This window comes from Carassius carassius, chromosome 3, assembly GCF_963082965.1.
Source record: "Carassius carassius chromosome 3, fCarCar2.1, whole genome shotgun sequence".
In the NCBI taxonomy this organism is placed as follows: domain Eukaryota; kingdom Metazoa; phylum Chordata; class Actinopteri; order Cypriniformes; family Cyprinidae; genus Carassius; species Carassius carassius.
Window position 1 is genome coordinate 27,453,947 of NC_081757.1, and position 17,852 is coordinate 27,471,798.

At 38.2% G+C, this 17,852-nt stretch overlaps 1 protein-coding gene across 5 annotated transcripts in view; it reads left to right on the forward strand.

Moving 5' to 3' along the window:
* nhsl2 (NHS-like 2) overlaps nucleotides 1-17,852 on the forward strand; it is an 85,351-nt gene that overhangs the window by 46,099 nt on the left and 21,400 nt on the right. Inside the window, exon 1 of one of the 5 annotated variants that reach the window (XM_059535288.1) lies at nucleotides 496-629. The exons of the other annotated variants lie outside the window; for them this stretch is intronic. Within the exon in view, the coding sequence (XP_059391271.1) occupies nucleotides 596-629 (34 nt within the window). The 5' untranslated portion in view covers nucleotides 496-595. Of the gene's footprint in view, nucleotides 1-495; nucleotides 630-17,852 lie in introns of those variants that run through there. 5 annotated transcript variants of the gene reach the window in all.

Here is a 17,852-nt window from a genome sequence, read left to right on the forward strand (position 1 = left end):
AACCATCAACTGTTTGATTACCAGCAAACTTCAAAATATCTTATTCTATGTTCAACATAAGAAAGAACCATACATTTGGAATGAAAAGGGGGTGATTAAATTGTGAATTTTATATATATATATTTTTTGAGTGAACTATCCCTTTAATTGCATTTCTTTATAAAGTTAACATCCATGGGCACTGAACTCACCAGTTGATGCTGGGCAAATGTTAATTTTGGACACTGGTAAGTGTTTTGCTTGAGCAGTTGGTTAATGTTCAGTGTGGCTGTGTTCTGTTGGACTTTGTGGTCTTTATGACTGCAGTGATCTCCTGTGAGTTTTTCCAGACGTCTCATTGGTTGTTTTGCTGTCACCTCCAGCAGGACAGGAAGGCACTCGCGAGCATGGGAAGGAAAAAGCAGTGCTGCCTTGACAATAGAGTAGGGAGGGGGACAAGCTAAAACACTGAGTGCTCATTTATCCTGCCTCTTTCTCTTCTTCCCTCCCTCTCTTGCCCAGTGTCTCACTCCCACCTCAGATTTTTTGGTAACTCTAGGTCTGTGCCTCTAGAGCATTTCCTTCTCTAACTCTCCCTTCATCTGGGGAAGTTATTATGGAGAGGCTAGATGTCTTCAGAGGAAAAACAGGTAGGGTTAGCGATCCTGTGTGTTCTGAATGTTCTGTGTAGACCTTAAGAGCCATGACTGGAACAGAGTGCGTAATCGGATTGTTTCTTAAATATTTTAAACTCAGAGACCCACCGTGACTGCTGGAAGTATAAAGACACTCTATAGAGAGACATTGAGGTCAGACAGTAATGCAGGAGGACGTCTGTCAGAGGGTTTCTTTGAGATGGGAGATCATCTTCTCTCCTGAAGCAGGATTTGCGAGCTTACGCTGTCAACATTTGTGTTGTAAAGGTTGTAGTCTGTCATATTTAATAATGAGTTTGAGATTTGAGACTGTATGCTTTTAGACTGCACTGAATAAGTCTGTTGATGATTTAAAAATAATATGTTTTTGTTGAAAAAGTTAATGGGATTGATGTAATATGAGTGCTGCATGTAAATGTACCGTTTTGTGTGCCATTGTATGTGTGTGCGTGCAGCAGTGTGTGTTTACCTTGCTCATGGAATCATAACACACCTCTGTGAAAGTGTTCCTGGGTCACAGAGATTCATAACAGTCTCACACACACAAAACATGCTTGAGCTCAAGACATGGGACTGCTGCCCATTTGCCATTCCAGTTTTCACTCTCCCTTGAGTTCATATTTCATCACTGAATTCCAGCTTAAAGTCCCACAAACTCGGAATAATAACATTGACAAACTTACTGTAATTTACACACAGACACACACATAAGGCCAGTTCGAATTTAGACCTGCAAATGTGCTGAAGCTGTGCAGTCTCATCACATATATTCATGACAACACACACTTTCTCTGCTCATACATTACACCCACACTCTTACGGAAGGCTTCTAGAGCTCACAGGATAATTATGCATGTAAAATGAATGGGAGAGAAAATTAAGCCTCATCGAATTTTTATGCAAACGAGTTTCTAAATGAAGCCTTTGAGTCCAGGCGGCCACACAGTTGACTGACAGTCTAAATGCCTGAGAGGAAAGAGCTGCAGCGAGGGTTAAACCAGTGACTGTATGTGTGTGTGTGCAGCACTTATGTTTTCCAGTGTGGTCACACATTTTTTTTTTTTGTTGAGACTTCTGCCAAACCTCTGTCTTTATCAGTCATCTATTGATCTTGCCACTGACAGATATGTTCCAGCAAAAGCCAGCTGCTCACAAACACAAACTCCTTCTCTCTTTCCATCCAGTTACACTTTCACACAAACGCAATCTTTTTTTTATTTGTGATTTTCGCACTGCACTTTTTGCACATATCTTGTCTTGCACACGATCTTTCCATTTCTGTCTCTCATTGCCCTTTCCCTCTGTCCTGAGCCTGTATATCGTGCTGGAAATTAACCATATTTGAGCAGGCACAAGTTTTTAAATTATACTTGTAGAGTGACAGAAAAGAAAAGTTCTTAATAAGAAGACAAATTAAACTAGGCGTTAACCAATTATCGGCAACGAAATTAAGCAGTTTAATGGTATCGGTATCGGTCATTTTCAAAACCAATTTGTCTATAAAATAATTTAAAAGAATTTAAAGAATGTTTTATTTATTTATTTATTTTTGTTGCAAGAGCCATTGTTATTCTTAATTTAAATATTAAATTTAAATTAAATTTATGCATTTATCAGACACTTTTATCCAAAGTGCATTCAGGCTATAAATTTTTACCTATCATGTGTTCCCGGGGAATCGAACCCCCAACCTTGTACTTACTTGCTTGCTAACGCAATGCTCTACCACTTGAGCTACAGGAACACTATATTAGACTATATACTATATTAATTTTCATTTTTACATCAGACATATATCGGTTCAAAATATTGGTTATTGGTCGAATTGATTTGTAATAATCGGTATCATGGAAAACACATATCGGTCAACCCCTAAATTAAGCTTTTACAAAAACAACACTGCCAGTTCTGCAGATATAGACCTGTAATAAAAAAAAAAATTAAACCAGTATTCACTATCAATGATCTATCAATGATCCAGGTAACACTTTAGATTTAGAAACACATTTTCACTGTTAAATATTAACTATCACTATTAACTTTTCCATTTATAAACTCCAAATTTACTTTCATATTTAGAAAGGTAGTGGTTTTAGTAGTTATGTTTAGGTACGGGTGCATATATGTGTATAGTGTTACTGAGATTGGGTCACATATTATTTTAGTGTCCAATTCTCGATTGCTCGATTACCGATATGCTGGTAATATGCATGTGAAGTAATAATGAGAATTAGTTCTTAAAATGTGTCCACAAGAGATTGTGTCTCTTTTATAAGACTTGGATTAACCTCTCATTTTTCACATATTGACTAATTTTACAACGTCTTGATAGAAACCATAGTAGAAAACCCATTGGAATTATCATGAGAATGCCATGATACTGTACTTCTTTCCCCAAAGTCACAGACTTTCTTCATAACCCTCTCTCTGTCTGTCTTTCTCTAAAGGAGGTCAGATCCACTTAATTCACCCTTATGTGTTTCTTCCTGGGCAGGAAGGAGCTCTGAAGAAGTCCCTTCTTTCTTTAACCTTTACTGAGGGTTCATTTATTTACCCCTCAGTAGGTTAGTGTAGCCTTTTGTGTTGGACAAACTTTAGATGCCTAAATCCTGATGTCAGCACATTAGAGCAACGTCCTCCAGACTTTGTCTTCTTTTGACCTCTGTGTTCATGCCCATGAGAGTCATTCCCTGAGGAATGAGCTGACAGCTCACTGCCTCCGTATCCACTTCTCCTGTTACGTTCATTCATCTACACCTTCAAAGATCTCTTTTCATCACACAGTCTGTATGCTGTGACAGGAAGGGGATGAAGTGCTGTTTCCTGTCAGTAATGTTGTTGAGACAATAGAACCTGGAAGTTATCTAAAGAGCATTAGTGTCTACTCTTCTTGATTGTGTGTGTATAAACTGGAGGTCGAAGCATTAGCAGTGATTATTACACAGCTCGCTGGAATACTTTACTTTAATTGGTCAATTGTGGCATACTGGGGTTGAATATTTTTGTATAATTATTATTAAACTGACCGTTAATTAACTGTTGTCCCAGGCAACCAATTTGCAACATAGTTGTGCTAGCTTCATATCTCTCATATCACTCTGTGGTCTCTTTCTTCTCACATAATGAAATCATTTAAACTCAAATTATTGTGTTTAATTTATTTCATTCCATTTTTTTATTTATTTGGTAAGTAATAAGTGTAAAAATATAGTCAGCTTGTCATTAGCGCCCCTTACTTGTATTATCCCTTACTTATGTGTCTACATACTTAATCATGTTTTTGGGGACAAATTTGACAAACTTGACAAAATCTCCAAAAACCTCCCTTTGGGGATGTCCTCATTTGTGAAACTGGTATAAAAATACAGTAAACAAAGTTTTTTTTTAATTGTAAAAGTGCAGAAAGCTTCCTATGATGGGTAAGGCTAGGATTAGTTTCCAAAATCCATAACTATCTGTATATAAAACAGAAGTCTGTGTAGTGTCCTCATTTAGATGGCTAAGTAAATATGTGTGTGTGTGTGTGTGTGTGTACAGTACATTGTAATTTTATTTAAATGTTTACTCCTTTATCTCAATGTTCCCAGAAAATGACATTTTTAATGTGTTTAAATTTGACAGTTGACTTTGGATTTTTGTAATTTAGCCTGTACCATCATAAATTATTTCAGTTTATCTCTGTTCTGCTGAAAATTTCTTTAATCACTGATTCTTGAGATATGGGACAAAACGTGTCCAACAATTGTAACTGCTATGAGGTTTTAATAGGGGTTAATGATATAATGTATTTCACACAATTATCCCCTTCAATTTAATTTTATCATTATTATATCAAATCTATGCTACTATAGCCTTCTCACTACATCAAAGGGAAGGGTTCAATCATTCACATGCTAAAAAATGCATTCAATGTTTTTTAATGATGAAAAAGAGCTTGTTTTATCAAAAGCAACACTTAATAATATCTCACCAAAGCAAGTTTGTTTTTCATGGACACTTGTGTTTCACAAGGTTTCAAAGTTGAGTTTTTATCCACACCGTCAGACATTCATTAAAATATAATAAAATCAGGGAATATCAGGGGCAGCTGTTACTCTAAAGGACCCCACATTCCACCTCTGCAGAGTACATCAATGTCAGACAGGCTCTGGTAATATATATATATATATATATATATATATATATGTATATATATATATATATATATGTATATATATATAGTTTTTATAGTTTTAGAATATTTTTTATTCTAATGTTAATATTTCCTGTCACAATCATATGTCAACACCATCTACCAATTTCTGAGGAAATTATTTGAAATGTTTAGATCATTTTATTCTCCTGAAGCAGGTTCATATTCATTTGTTTCATTCCAGTGTAAGAAATGTGTGGCTATAAGATCTGATTTAAGGATGAAGGGTTATTATATTATATTATTATTATTTTTTTTTAAAAAATGCTTTTCTGCACAGATTAATTTGAGGATGACTGATAGTATCTGCTGCCTTAATAGCTGGACCTCTTTTCCCTGTTTACGGACATGATGTAAACACAAAAAGACACATGACATGAACTGAAACTTCCCACCAAATCCAACCCAGTCCAAAATCAGTCATTATATCGTAGAATTAGAACTATTATTAAAATATTATAGTTATCATTATGATATTTTATATTTGTTGTGGAATTGTTGGTCACATATGAAAGTGTAATCTGTCTGCTAGCATGACTGAGAATGGGTTTTGAAATGTTAAAAGCATAAATTGTTAAAGATAAAGTTAAAACTGTATATACATAGTCCAAGGTATAAAGTTGGAAGTTTGAATCAAAGCATAGCTCAGTAGCTTAGTACATATAAGATACATTAATCTAGTTTCATTTGTCTGAGTACAAGGTTTTACTTTTTTCAATATGCACCATGTTTTGTCCCACCTCTCAAGAATCCATGAAATACTCTGTCTTTGCATGAACATGATATCAAAACTTATTTTAGATGCTTCTATTGTGTGGTTTATTCAAGCTTCCTATACACACGTTTGCCATAGAGATCATTTTTGACATGTGGCATAGAAAACATATGTGCTGTCAGAAAAAATGTGAGCAGTGTGCCAATATAGTGCTGTTGTGCTTGGGTATCCTAAATTTAAGCCACAAAAAGTACATTTAAAAAAATAAATAAATCAAGAAAAGAAAAAATTTGCATTTCAAACAACTTGCCACTGGGGCGGTACCCTTTAAAGGAAAATCTTTGTACCTTTTCAACCCCTAAAAGGTGCCTAATAGTAACCTACTATTATAAACCTTTTAAGGTTAAATAAGGCACAAAGTTGTCCTGATAGAGAGGTACTGCAGTAGCAAGCCTAATGGTGCAATTTTTTGTAATTATGTCTAAGAGTGCACACAAACACTCTGAGTCATATTCACATATGAATTTTGATCCTACTGTAAATGAAAATGTGCTTAAATGTGGTGCCTGTGAAAGCTCAAAGAAGCCTGGGATTTTTTGCCCAGTTTGAAGTCAGGTTGAGTGGATACCACGGACCCGGAGCCAAAATAAACCAGGGCAACAAATGACATCATAATAATGCTTTCCTGTGGGATTGTTCTGGATTTTTGTGTCAACACAGCAAGGGACGGAAAATAGAGCTCACCTCAGCCAATCACAACAATCAAAATGTCGATTAGACTCATAGTCTACAACCCTGACTGACTGCTTTATAAAAGCAGGCATGACATTTTACATGTTTTTCATACGATGCAAGGTTCTGATTTCACATGCACTGAAAAAAAAAATGTTTCATTCATCCATTTAAAAAAAATTTGGGTAACGACCCTTAAGGAAAGATATTTATTTGTCATTGGCTAAACTTAATAAATATAGATGTGAATCATTACCCTAAAATGTTTTAATTGGATGAATTAAAAAAAAATTCAGTGTGGGTCTGTATCACTTTTTTAGACTTTAAAGTTCTCTTAGCTGAGAAGTGTTTTCTCCATCAGATCTGCTTGTAGTGTGATTCATGACATCATTTGAAAGCTTCACTAAATGAGTGTAATGGTGCTAACTACTATAAGCAGCAGATTAAGCTTTTGCTCTGACACCACAGTACGACTGTACCACATTAATCCCCATCAGCCACCACCAAACACGCATAAAACCGGAAATTGGACAAAAGTTCACAGCATTTGTAGCATGAGCTTATTTTGTTTTTCGAGGAAAAATGGCTCTTGCCCTTCCTTTTGATTGAGTCATTTCTAGCCCACTCATGCTTGGACACCAACTATCTGCTGTAGATCAGTGGATTTTCTGTGGGGACTTTAAAACATTGTGTCAGCTCAGCTTGTATACGCTCTGTATATCTGCTTCATCCTTCTATCAGCTTTCTTAGATGATATCCCATTTCCTATACACAGGCTGTCAGAGCTTGTACTGTTTGTTCTTTAAATTCATTTTAGTTAGTGACACAGCTTTTGCCTTAAAATGAATTTCTCATCTCCATTTAGCATGTTTCCCCTGAGAAATGGACCTGTTAGTGACACATTATCCCACTTTCTGTGCATGTGTGATCTGATTCCACTACAGTGCCATTAGACTATTTACAAGGTAAAGACATTTAACACCAAACACTGCACAGAAATCATATGGGACAGTAAATTTGTCTATCATCCCTCCAGTCTTTACTGAAACAGTACTATTCATTTGTTTCATTCCAGTGTAAGAAATGTGTGGCTATAAGATCTGATTTAAGGATGAAGGGTTATTATTACTATACGTTTTTTAAATGCTTTTCTGCACAGATTAATTTGAGGATGACTGATAGTATCTGCTGCCTTAATAGCTGGACCTCTTTTCCCTGTTTACGGACATGATGTAAACACAAAAAGACACATGACATGAACTGAAACTTCCCACCAATTCCAACCCAGTCCAAAATCAGTCATTATATTGTAGAATTAGAACTATTATTAAAAATGTATTAAATTGAAAACACTTTGACTATTTCGAAAACAGTCATTATATTTGCATATATATTTTACTGTCGTTTTTAATAAAGTTCAGGCCATAAAATAATTAACGCATATTATTCTGTCAATAAATGCAGTAACAGCATCGCTGTAGCCTCTTGTCCGTGTGTTTTGTAATGCTGTCTAATCTTCACTCTTATGAATAATGTAACCACATTTGGGACTCATCTGCAGGATAGTTTGTACTTCGGAAATCTTTGTCTTCAGTGGAACATGAGTAGATGGATAAGGCCGAAGGGAATATGAGGTAAAGATTATTGTAGAGGATGAGAAGAGGACAAGCGGAAGATTAACTCCAGAAGGCCAGTGTTCAGATTTCCTGTCCTCCACACACTTCCTCTATGGGAAGTGTCCAAGCATGTGCGTGTTTGTTTATCAGACATACTGACACATATACACACTTTCACTAATAGTCTGTCTTTCAACACTTGTCATTCACACACGCTCACTGGCACCAGAGGAAACATACGGGGAGGGGTGAAGCAGTGCAGAACGGGCCGTGAGAAAGTGGCAGTCACTACAGTCAGCACTGCTGGGACCAACACTGCAGCATATGAAAACACATCACAGACTCACCAACACTCAGTGCCATGTTTCCGTGGAAAACATGTGGAATGGAGGAGGTGTCATAGAATCTGTGTGTCCTACTGCTAACTCGTGCGACTGGGAAAGAGGAGACTGTGGTCGTGAGAGAAATAATGCCACTAATGTGTGCATGTATGTGTGTGTGTGTGTGTGTGTGTGTGTGTGTGTGTGTGTGAGAGTAAGAATAACTAAAGTCTGCACAATGGACATAATTTATTTACTCTCAGGTTGACGTATATTGCACACTGTTCTATTCTATATCCAATATATAGGCCCCATGATATCAAAATTGGTGTTTTGTGTCTTTTAGTTAATGTCTTTCACTTTATATTGTTTCATAATTTATGAAATTTGCAGAATCAACAGTGATATTGATATGAATTAATCAACATTGACTTGAACTGTATAATAGTAACACTATAGCCTTCTGTAGAGCTGCTTATAGCTGAATTGAATTTGGACATTTCAGAATTTATAAAATGTACTTATTTACAACACTAAAGTGACTTCATCTCTTGTTTGAAAAAGTTAACATTAGGCCTATTGATTCTGTTGGTTTACATGTTGATCTTTTTATAGATTTTCCAGTTTCTGTGAAGCTTCTTTGAAACAATCTGTATTGTATAATTGTATTGACCAAATTTAGCTGATTATCTTTTAAGCCTAAAATGCACAGTCTTAGGGCCCATACAAACAGAAAGATTTTGCATTTCACTGCACTTTTCCATTGTTTTTCAATGTACAGTTTTGTGTTTTGCAAAGTTTGCTGCTCCAGTATTTGTAGATTATTTTTATAGTGAAAAACAATGATAAGTATATCATAGGTTTTAAATACTTTTATTGGCAAGAAAATATAATCAGAGTCAGTATTTAGAGTGTTCATAAACTTTAGAGTGTTCATAAAAACTGGATATTAGCTTCTGGGCCAAATCCTGGCTGATTGTGATCCATTCTTGTCTTAATTGTTGTAAGAGTTGATCACAATTTCTGGGCTTCTGCTTGTCCACTCGCCTTTTGAGGACTGACCACAGGTCCTCTGTGGGACTGAGATCCGGGGAGCTGCCTGGCCACGGATCCAAAATTTCAGTGTCATGATCTTCAAGGCACTTCTTTATCACTCTTGCTTTGTGACATGGTGCTCCATCATGCTGGAAAATGCACGGATCAAATTGCTCATGGATCGTTGGAAGAAGTCACTCTTGCAGGATGTTTTGATACCATTCTTTATTTCTGGCAGTGTTTTTGGGCAGAATTATGATAGAGCCCACTCATGGATGATCTCAGGATGCTTCACTGCTGGCACAACACAGGACTCATGGTAGCGCTCACCTTTTCTTCTCCAAACAATTTATTTTCCAGATGTCCAATCCTTGTACTTTCTGCAGAATTTCAGTCTGTCCTTGACGTTTTTCTTCGAGAGAAATGGCTTCTTTGCTGCACCTCTTGACACCAGGCCTTTGTCCAAAAATCTTAGCCTCGCTGTGCATGCAGAAGATCTCACACCAACCTGCTTTCATTCCTGAGCAAGCTCTGCACTGCTTGTGATACGATTCTGTAGCTGACTCCTCAGGAGGAGAAAGTCCTGGTGCTTACTGGACACTCCGGGACATCCTGAAGACTTCTTCACTGCAGTGATGCCTCTCTCCTTGAAGTTCTTGATGATCTGGTAAATGGTTCTTCAGGTGCAATATTCTTTGTAGCAATTTCCTTGCATGTGAGGCCATTTTGATGCAAAGCGAGGATGGCTGCATGTGTTTCTTTGAAGGTAACCACTAACAAGAACACAATGATTGGAAGCACTTCTTCCCTCCTTTTATAGCAATCAGTCTGCTCTTACAATCTATTGTAACTCATGCTAAAAGAATATCAGCTTTTAATAGGTCATGAAATGCCTTTTTAATTATTTTGTACTGTTCTCTGAGGTCCACTTATTATTATGTTATCAATATTTTTCGTCAAAAAACAATTTAAAAGTAATAAGCTATTGTCTGTCCTGTTTTGACTTCCCTCATCAGAACGCTCTGTTTGAATAGGCATGATGGATTGTCAGAAGTAAACGCCCACTGCTATGATTGGCTAACACTTATGTATGTTTGACAGCCTACGTCCTTCACAGATGGACGCTGCTGTGATTTAATACTCAAGTCGAGTCAAAATGTATTTCTATAGCACATTTAAAATGAACAGAAGTGTGCCAAAGTGCTGTCCAACAAAACACAGTACATAATAGGAAACATTCATCATATGAAAATAAACACATTAAAATAGAATGAGAGCAAACTGACATCAAAACCTTAAACTGACATTAATCAAAAGCCAGAGAAAACAAATAAGATTTGAGAACAGACTTAAAACTGGCTAGTGAAGGAGCAAATCTCACATTTATAGGCAAACTATTCCAAAGTTTAGGAGCTGCAGCTGAAAAAGACCGACCACCCTTGGTTTTACAGCGACAATGTGGGACAGTTAAGAGAAGCTGATTACTAGACCTAAGTGCTCTTTATGGAGAGTGAGGAACCAGAAGGTCACTGATGTGTTTTGGTGCAAGACCAGATAAAGCCTTGTACACATAGACAACTCTTTTAAAATCAATTGTAAACTTTACGCTAAAATTGGAGCAATGTGATCCCTCTTTTTAGTTCCAGTAAGAAGCCTCACTGCAGCATTTTGGACAATTTGCTGACGAGAAATCGCCATTTGAGGCAGGCCGCAGTAAAGAGAATTACAGTAATCCAGGCGTGATGTTATGAAAGCATGGATTACAGTCTCCAAATCTTTGTGGGGCAAAATCTGTTTCAGTTTAGCAATTGATCTCAGATGGAAGAAGCTGCCCTTTACCACTGTGCTAATTTGTTTCTCAAAGGTGAGTAATGAATCAAATGTAACCCCAAGATTTCTTACATAGGGTTGAACACTGGCAGAGAGGAAAACCTAAATTAAAAACAGATGAAGTCCAAGAGTGGTCTAAAATCAGAATTTTGCTTTTGCTTTCGTTTAATTGCAAAAAATTATTAGCCATCCATCATTTTATCGTGTATCGTGTCGTAGAGCACATCCAAAGAATCGCTGCTGTAATTTTTTGCTGGAAGTAGAACTGTGTATCGTCAGCATAGCAGTGGTAGGAAATCCTATATTTCTTAAAAATGTCACCCAAGGGAAGCATGTAAAGTGAAAAAAGAAGACGGCTTAAAATGGACCCTTGGGGCACACCACATGACAAAGGAGATGACGAAGAAGAAAATCAGTACATATCAAACAATCTGTAATAACAGACAAAGAGTGATCATGTTATAAAAAAAAATTACTCATACTTTATTGGTGGGATGTTACTGTCAGATCCAATATTTTAAGCACAGCATCGTCTTTTAGTTTCAGTCTTTCTGAAAATCCTGTGTTGAATTGTGCTTGAGTTCTTACTGACACTGTCTGGAAAATCACTAAAGATAAAGTTCCATCCACACTTTCCTAATGTTTTCCAAATGTTTTCGGATCCATCCTTATTGTTTGATTTCTGCGTAGACCTTCTCCTCTTTCATTATTTACACTACATGCACAAATAGGTGGGTGGGGCTAAACAGGCAGCAATGTAGAAGCTGGAGTGGATCTTCTTCTGCGGAGGCAGCGTTTAGCCACACTATTACATCATAGAGTAGAACATTCCTCAAGCTGTCATTTTGGCAGACTGGCTTCATTTTAAGCTAATTTTAGACTAACAAGAATGTTTTGAATTCTGAAACTTACAGGATGCTTTTATAGTATGATGACCTTTATAGTATGATGACCTGATGACCATATGATAGACATTTTGATTTCTCAGTTCACCATGACCGCTTTAAAGGCTAATTCACACTACACTGACAGATGTCACCCAATGATGACAATTACTAGCTTACATTACATCACTTCTAAGACATTCCACAACAAATTATGACTGAACATGCACCAACCAACAGCAACAGAAACACACTACAAAATCCAACAAAACCCAACTAACACTGGACATCATCTTTCAATGCAATGTAAATTAGCCCTTAAAAAAAATTTTTTTAGACTTTGCCTTATTTTTACATGGAAACATAGACAGAAAATATGATGACTTTTACATTTTTGTCCAGTAAAGTCTTATAGTCTTATATGAGTGTAAATAGCACCTGCCTCCTCCTAGCAATAGAAAGTAGCAAATCATGGTTTGTTTTGTTTTAACTTGTCTTTTGTGCATAATTTCCTTTCATTGACTGAGAATGAATTGTCTGAAATGTATTCATTTTGAAAGTGTCTTCATTGCTTTAGTCCATTGTAAAAGCTGTCAAGTGTAGTTTTGCTAGGAAAAGGAAAGACCAGAGCCTATGGCATGTCCCACCCGTCTAACTATTTCAGTAGGAAATTCATCAACACAGGAAAGAAAAGAAAGCTCTGGCTTTAACTGTAGAAGAAAGCTATACGTGCTTTCTTACATGCTTACAGCTTCTCTATCAGACTATATAGTTACCATGGAGAAAAAGACAACAGAGAGACACATTATTTCCATAAATATGAGCTGTGTCTATGTAGGGTGTGAGTCTGGCTTACACTTTATGTGTTGAGTTCACACTTGGATCGTAGGTTTCAACACTCAGCTGAATATTTCCATGTAGATGTGGCACCTCAGAGTGGATGTTAGTGTTTTCATTATTAGCTGATCGATTTAATTATTTGAGCGTTTGTTTTATGCAATCACTGTGACATCTGTGATTGGTTTTGCCTCATATACACCATCTGCTGTTGTACAACACGTTCATTCACTGCAGTGTTTTGCAGCTTTTTATTGGTGCTTGTCCAGGTGTGGTGGTGATGTTGTCAGGAACCTTCCCTTAACTCTATTGGACATTTTTGAGTAACAGATCACTATCGCCTTCCGTTCGGTGCTGCTATGTACGTTCTCTGTGTGCACCCAGTAAAAAACCCATCAAGGGCACTATTCCTGCTTGACAGTGTGGAAAGGCTTCAATCTCACACATCAGTGAAAGGAGAGGAAAAGATTGGGTGATGGGCAGAAAGAGAGTTTGGATTGGGATTCATGCCACTACAATTATCCTGTGAGAGTAATTGCTTTTGGCAGAACTCTCTGTACGATCACAGAGCAAAAACACAATTTGATTCCTGCGTGTACGTGAGAAAATTGTGCAAGCCGATATAGGTTGGTGAGGGACACTGACACCATTTTACAAGTGTGTACTTTACTCATATTGGATCTGTGCAAGCTTTTATCAGCATGTTTCCATAACACTTTAGATTAGGGAACACAACTTTACTATGAACTAAGAGTTTTCCCTCAATAAACTGCTTATTAATAGTCAGTAAGGTACTATTGGGTTGGATTACAGGTCTCTAGACTAACTTTTTTTCTTAGGTGCACCAACACAAAAGTAAGGTGCACCCAAATCTTCGACCACATCGCATTTAACACTGCAGTTTTACAAGTTACCTCTTACTTTTTTAAATCGCTGCCCATATAGGCAATATTGACGTAAATTATTAACTAACAATCTGGTCAATATAAAGTTCTTACTGAAAAAGTGTTGATGCTTAACTTTAACTTAAAACATCTCAAGATAAATTACATAAAAAGAAAATCTAAATTAAGTGTTTTAAGGGCTTCAAACTGAACATATCATGGCTCTATGTCTTATCCTCCATTGCAGTCACATGCCCCTCGGACTTGGCCCCTCTACATTGATTTTTATCAGATTTTCCACTGTGTCTGAATGAAGAGATGCTCTAGTGCAGGGGTTTTCAAACTGTGGGGCGTGTTGGTTTCACTGTGGGGCGTGTTGGAGGGGTTGGTTTGGGGGGGGGGCGCGAGTAAAATTAGACAAACTTTGGGGGGCACATGTCCTAAAAGGTTGAAAACCCCTGCTCTAGTGTGTGATTTGAACAGCTAAACAGTCCCTAAACAGTTTATAGTTTAAAATAGTTCAGTTTTGTATGTAATAGCAAAGTAATTATATTTTGTTTCATTTTTTAAGTTAATTTAGAAAAACGTTTGGAGCATTTTTTGTTTGTTAAATGTTAGTTTTAGTTTTTTTTTTAAGTAACGACCAAGCAGCCAGTGGCAGACAGTGAGCCTATGTTTGATCAATTAAGCCTTCTCAAATCATCACAGCTTGCCTAAAATAAAATCTATAGATATAAAACAGTTCAAGCATATAACAATGTTTAAACGTTAAACCTATATAAATGTGCGCTATATCAAATAGTTTGTGAGGAGACGCTTCAGGAAATTGAGACGACAGCATTTTATTTTTCAGTGGATACGCTGTCATTTTTGATCATAAAGGTAAGAGTAATACATTATTCGGAACTGCAAAGGGTCTACTTTTATTTATGTGCACTCACAATATCAACAAAACGTTGTCCTTTTATAAAATAAAGAAAACAAACATGATGTGCTTTCTGTGTACAAAAATTAACCCGAGACTCAGTGAAAACATGCCTCACAGACATGATAAATATATCTATAGAAAGCTTTAAATAACTACTTAACGAAATAAAACAAATCTAAAACAAAAACTCTTTCATTATAATCATAATCCGTAAAGATGCACTTCTCTCTAAAGGCACGTCAAATGAGATGGCGAGTCAGGATCAGAAACTTCATCCTTGCAAAACATACTCAGAAAACACTTGTTTATTAGTAAATAATTCAAATGACTCCTTACTATTTCCCCCTATCGCATTTATGGTAATTACTTTTGCCGGTTCTTTGCGGCAAGCTTAAGCCTATTGAGTGTATTTGAACGCAGAACTGTTCAGCTGTGGTGACAGCACGCACTATACATACTGCTGCTGTTGTACAATAAACACTGTTGAGTTGAGACTTGACAGTCGGGGGAGCATGGTCTTGAGTTGTTTCCACCAGCGTGGCATTTTTTTTTCATCACTAATTGATGGATGTCTTAAATATAAAAGTAATGAGAAGTCTAAAACAGGCGGGAGGCCCGGCCTGAGTCTGAACTATGACGTGAAAATTTGCCCGAAGCCCGGCTCGAGGGGCATAAAAAAGTCTGACTTTAAGAGTCGTGGAGACTTTTTTCCCCCTCGAACAGCTGATCGCATTGGTGAGACCTTTTTTTTTGCCGCACCATTGAGAAATTAGGTCCCACATGCGATCAAATTGGTTGCACTCTAGAGTCCTGGATTAAGGGTTCTAGAACATGGTCATGCAGAATAAGGGAGTAATATACAGTGGAGAAAATGAGTATTTAGTCAGCCACCAATTGTGCAAGTTCTCCCATTTAAAAGATGAAAGAGGCCTGTAATTTTCATCATAGGTACAATTAAACTATGAGAGACAAAATGTAAAAAAAAAAATCCAGAAAATCACATGGTAGGATTTTTAGTGAATTTATTTGTAAATTAAGGTGGAAAATAACTATTTGGTCAATAACAAAAGTTTATCTCAATACTTTGATTTATACCTTTTGTTGGCGATGACAGAGGTCAAACATTTTCTGTAAGTCTTCACAAGGTTTCACACACTGTTGCTGGTATTTGGCCCATTCCTCCATACAGATCTCCTCTAGAGCAGTAATGTTTTTGGGCAACACAGACTTTCAACTCCCTCCAAAGATTTTCTATGGGGTTGAGATCTGGAGACTGGCTAGGCCACTCCAGGACCTTGAATTGCTTCTTACGAAGCCACTTCTTCGTTACCCAGGCGGTGTGTTTGGGATCATTGTCATGCTGAAAGACCCAGCCAAGTTTCATCTTCATGGCCCTTGCAGATGGAAGGAGATTTCCACTCAAAATCTCACGATACATGGCCCCATTCATTCTTTCCTTTACACGGATCAGTTGTCCAGGTCCCTTTGCAGAAAAACAGCCCCAAAGCATGATGTTTCCACCCTCATACTTCACAGTAGGTATGGTGTTCTTTGGATGCAACTCAGCATTCTTTCTCCTCCAAACACGACAAGTTGAGTTTTTACCAAAAAGTTCTATTTTGGTTTCATCTGACCATATGACATTGTCCCAATCCTCTTCTGGACATGTACTGGCTTAAGCAGGGGGACACGTCTGGCATTGCAGGATTTGAGTCCCTGGCGGCGTAGTGTGCTACTGATGGAAGCCTTTGTCACTTTGGTCCCAGCTCTCTGCGGGCCATTCACTAGGTCCCCCTGTGTGGTTCTGAGATTTTTGCTCACCGTTCTTGTGGTCATTTTGACCCCACGGGGTGAGATCTTGTGTGGATCCCCAGATCGAGGGAGATTATCATTGGTCTTGTATTTCTTCCATTTCCTAATAATTGCTCCCACAGTTGATTTCTTCACACCAAGCTGCTTACCGATTGCAGATTCAGTCTTCCCAGCCTGGTGCAGGTCTACATTTTTGTTTCTGGTGTCCTTTGACAGCTCTTTGGTCTCGGCCATAGTGGAGTTTGGAGTGTGACTGTTTGAGGTTGTGGACAGGTGTCTTTTATACTGATAACAAGTGGAGGACAGAGGAGCCTCTAAAAGAACTTGTTACAGGTCTGTGAGAGCCAGAAATCTTGCTTGTTTGTAGGTGACCAAATACTTATTTTCCACCATAATTTGCAAATAAATTCATTAAAAATCCTACAATGTGATTTTCTGGGTTTTTCTTTTTACATTTTGTCTCTCATAGTTAAAGTGTACCTATGATGAAAATTACAGGCCTCTCTCATCTTTTTAAATGGGATAACTTGCACAATTGGTGGCTGACTAAATACTTATTTTCCCCACTGTATACCCATTAAGTGCTAACAAACAACAAATATACTGTCACGGCTTATGCTGCTGGAAGGAACACGGAGCCGAGGGATAAACGAAACAAGGATTTATTAAATCAAACATAGGCAAGGTAAGTAGCAAATAACAGGTGGCAAGTAACAGGTAACAAGTAGACAAGTTGACAAGTAACGAGTAGACCCGACAAAACAGAACTGAAAGGACAAGGCTTTTGTACAAGGGATAATTGGGAAAACACAGGTGGATGGCATGACTTAATTACCAGGGACATGGAACACATGCGGAAATGACTAGACACACCTGGGAACTAATCAAACCACATAGAGACAGAAACTGGGTCACAGGGGCAAAAAACACACAAAATGAGTCCAGGTGTGTGATAGTACTCCCCCCTCCCGGTAGGTGCGTCCTCGCACCGTAGAAACAACAAAGGGAGGCGTGGGTGGGAACTTGGGAGGAGGTTCCGGTGGAGGACAGCCTCCCAGGAGGGGGCCAGCAGACAGGGACTACAGAGGAAGGAGCCAGGGAGGAGATGATGGAGGGAGGAGCCAAGGAGGAGACAGGAAGGATCTGAAGCAGGAGGTACCCAGCAGGACCCAGGCCACAGCCATAACGGCCCAAGGTGGGGCCGACGGTGGAAGGAGCCATGGAGGAGGAATGGTCACCGACTCCAGGGACTCGACCCACGGCAACGGAGCAAGTGGAGGAGGAGCCCGAGGCGGAGACGGAGAGCCAGGGTGACGGGGAGGAGCCGGAGGTCCTAGGCGGAACTGATGGCTCTGGTGACTGACGCGGCGATGTGGATCCGGAAGGCCGCGGTGAGGCCAGAGTGACCGAGGACTGAGGTGTAGCCGAGGGG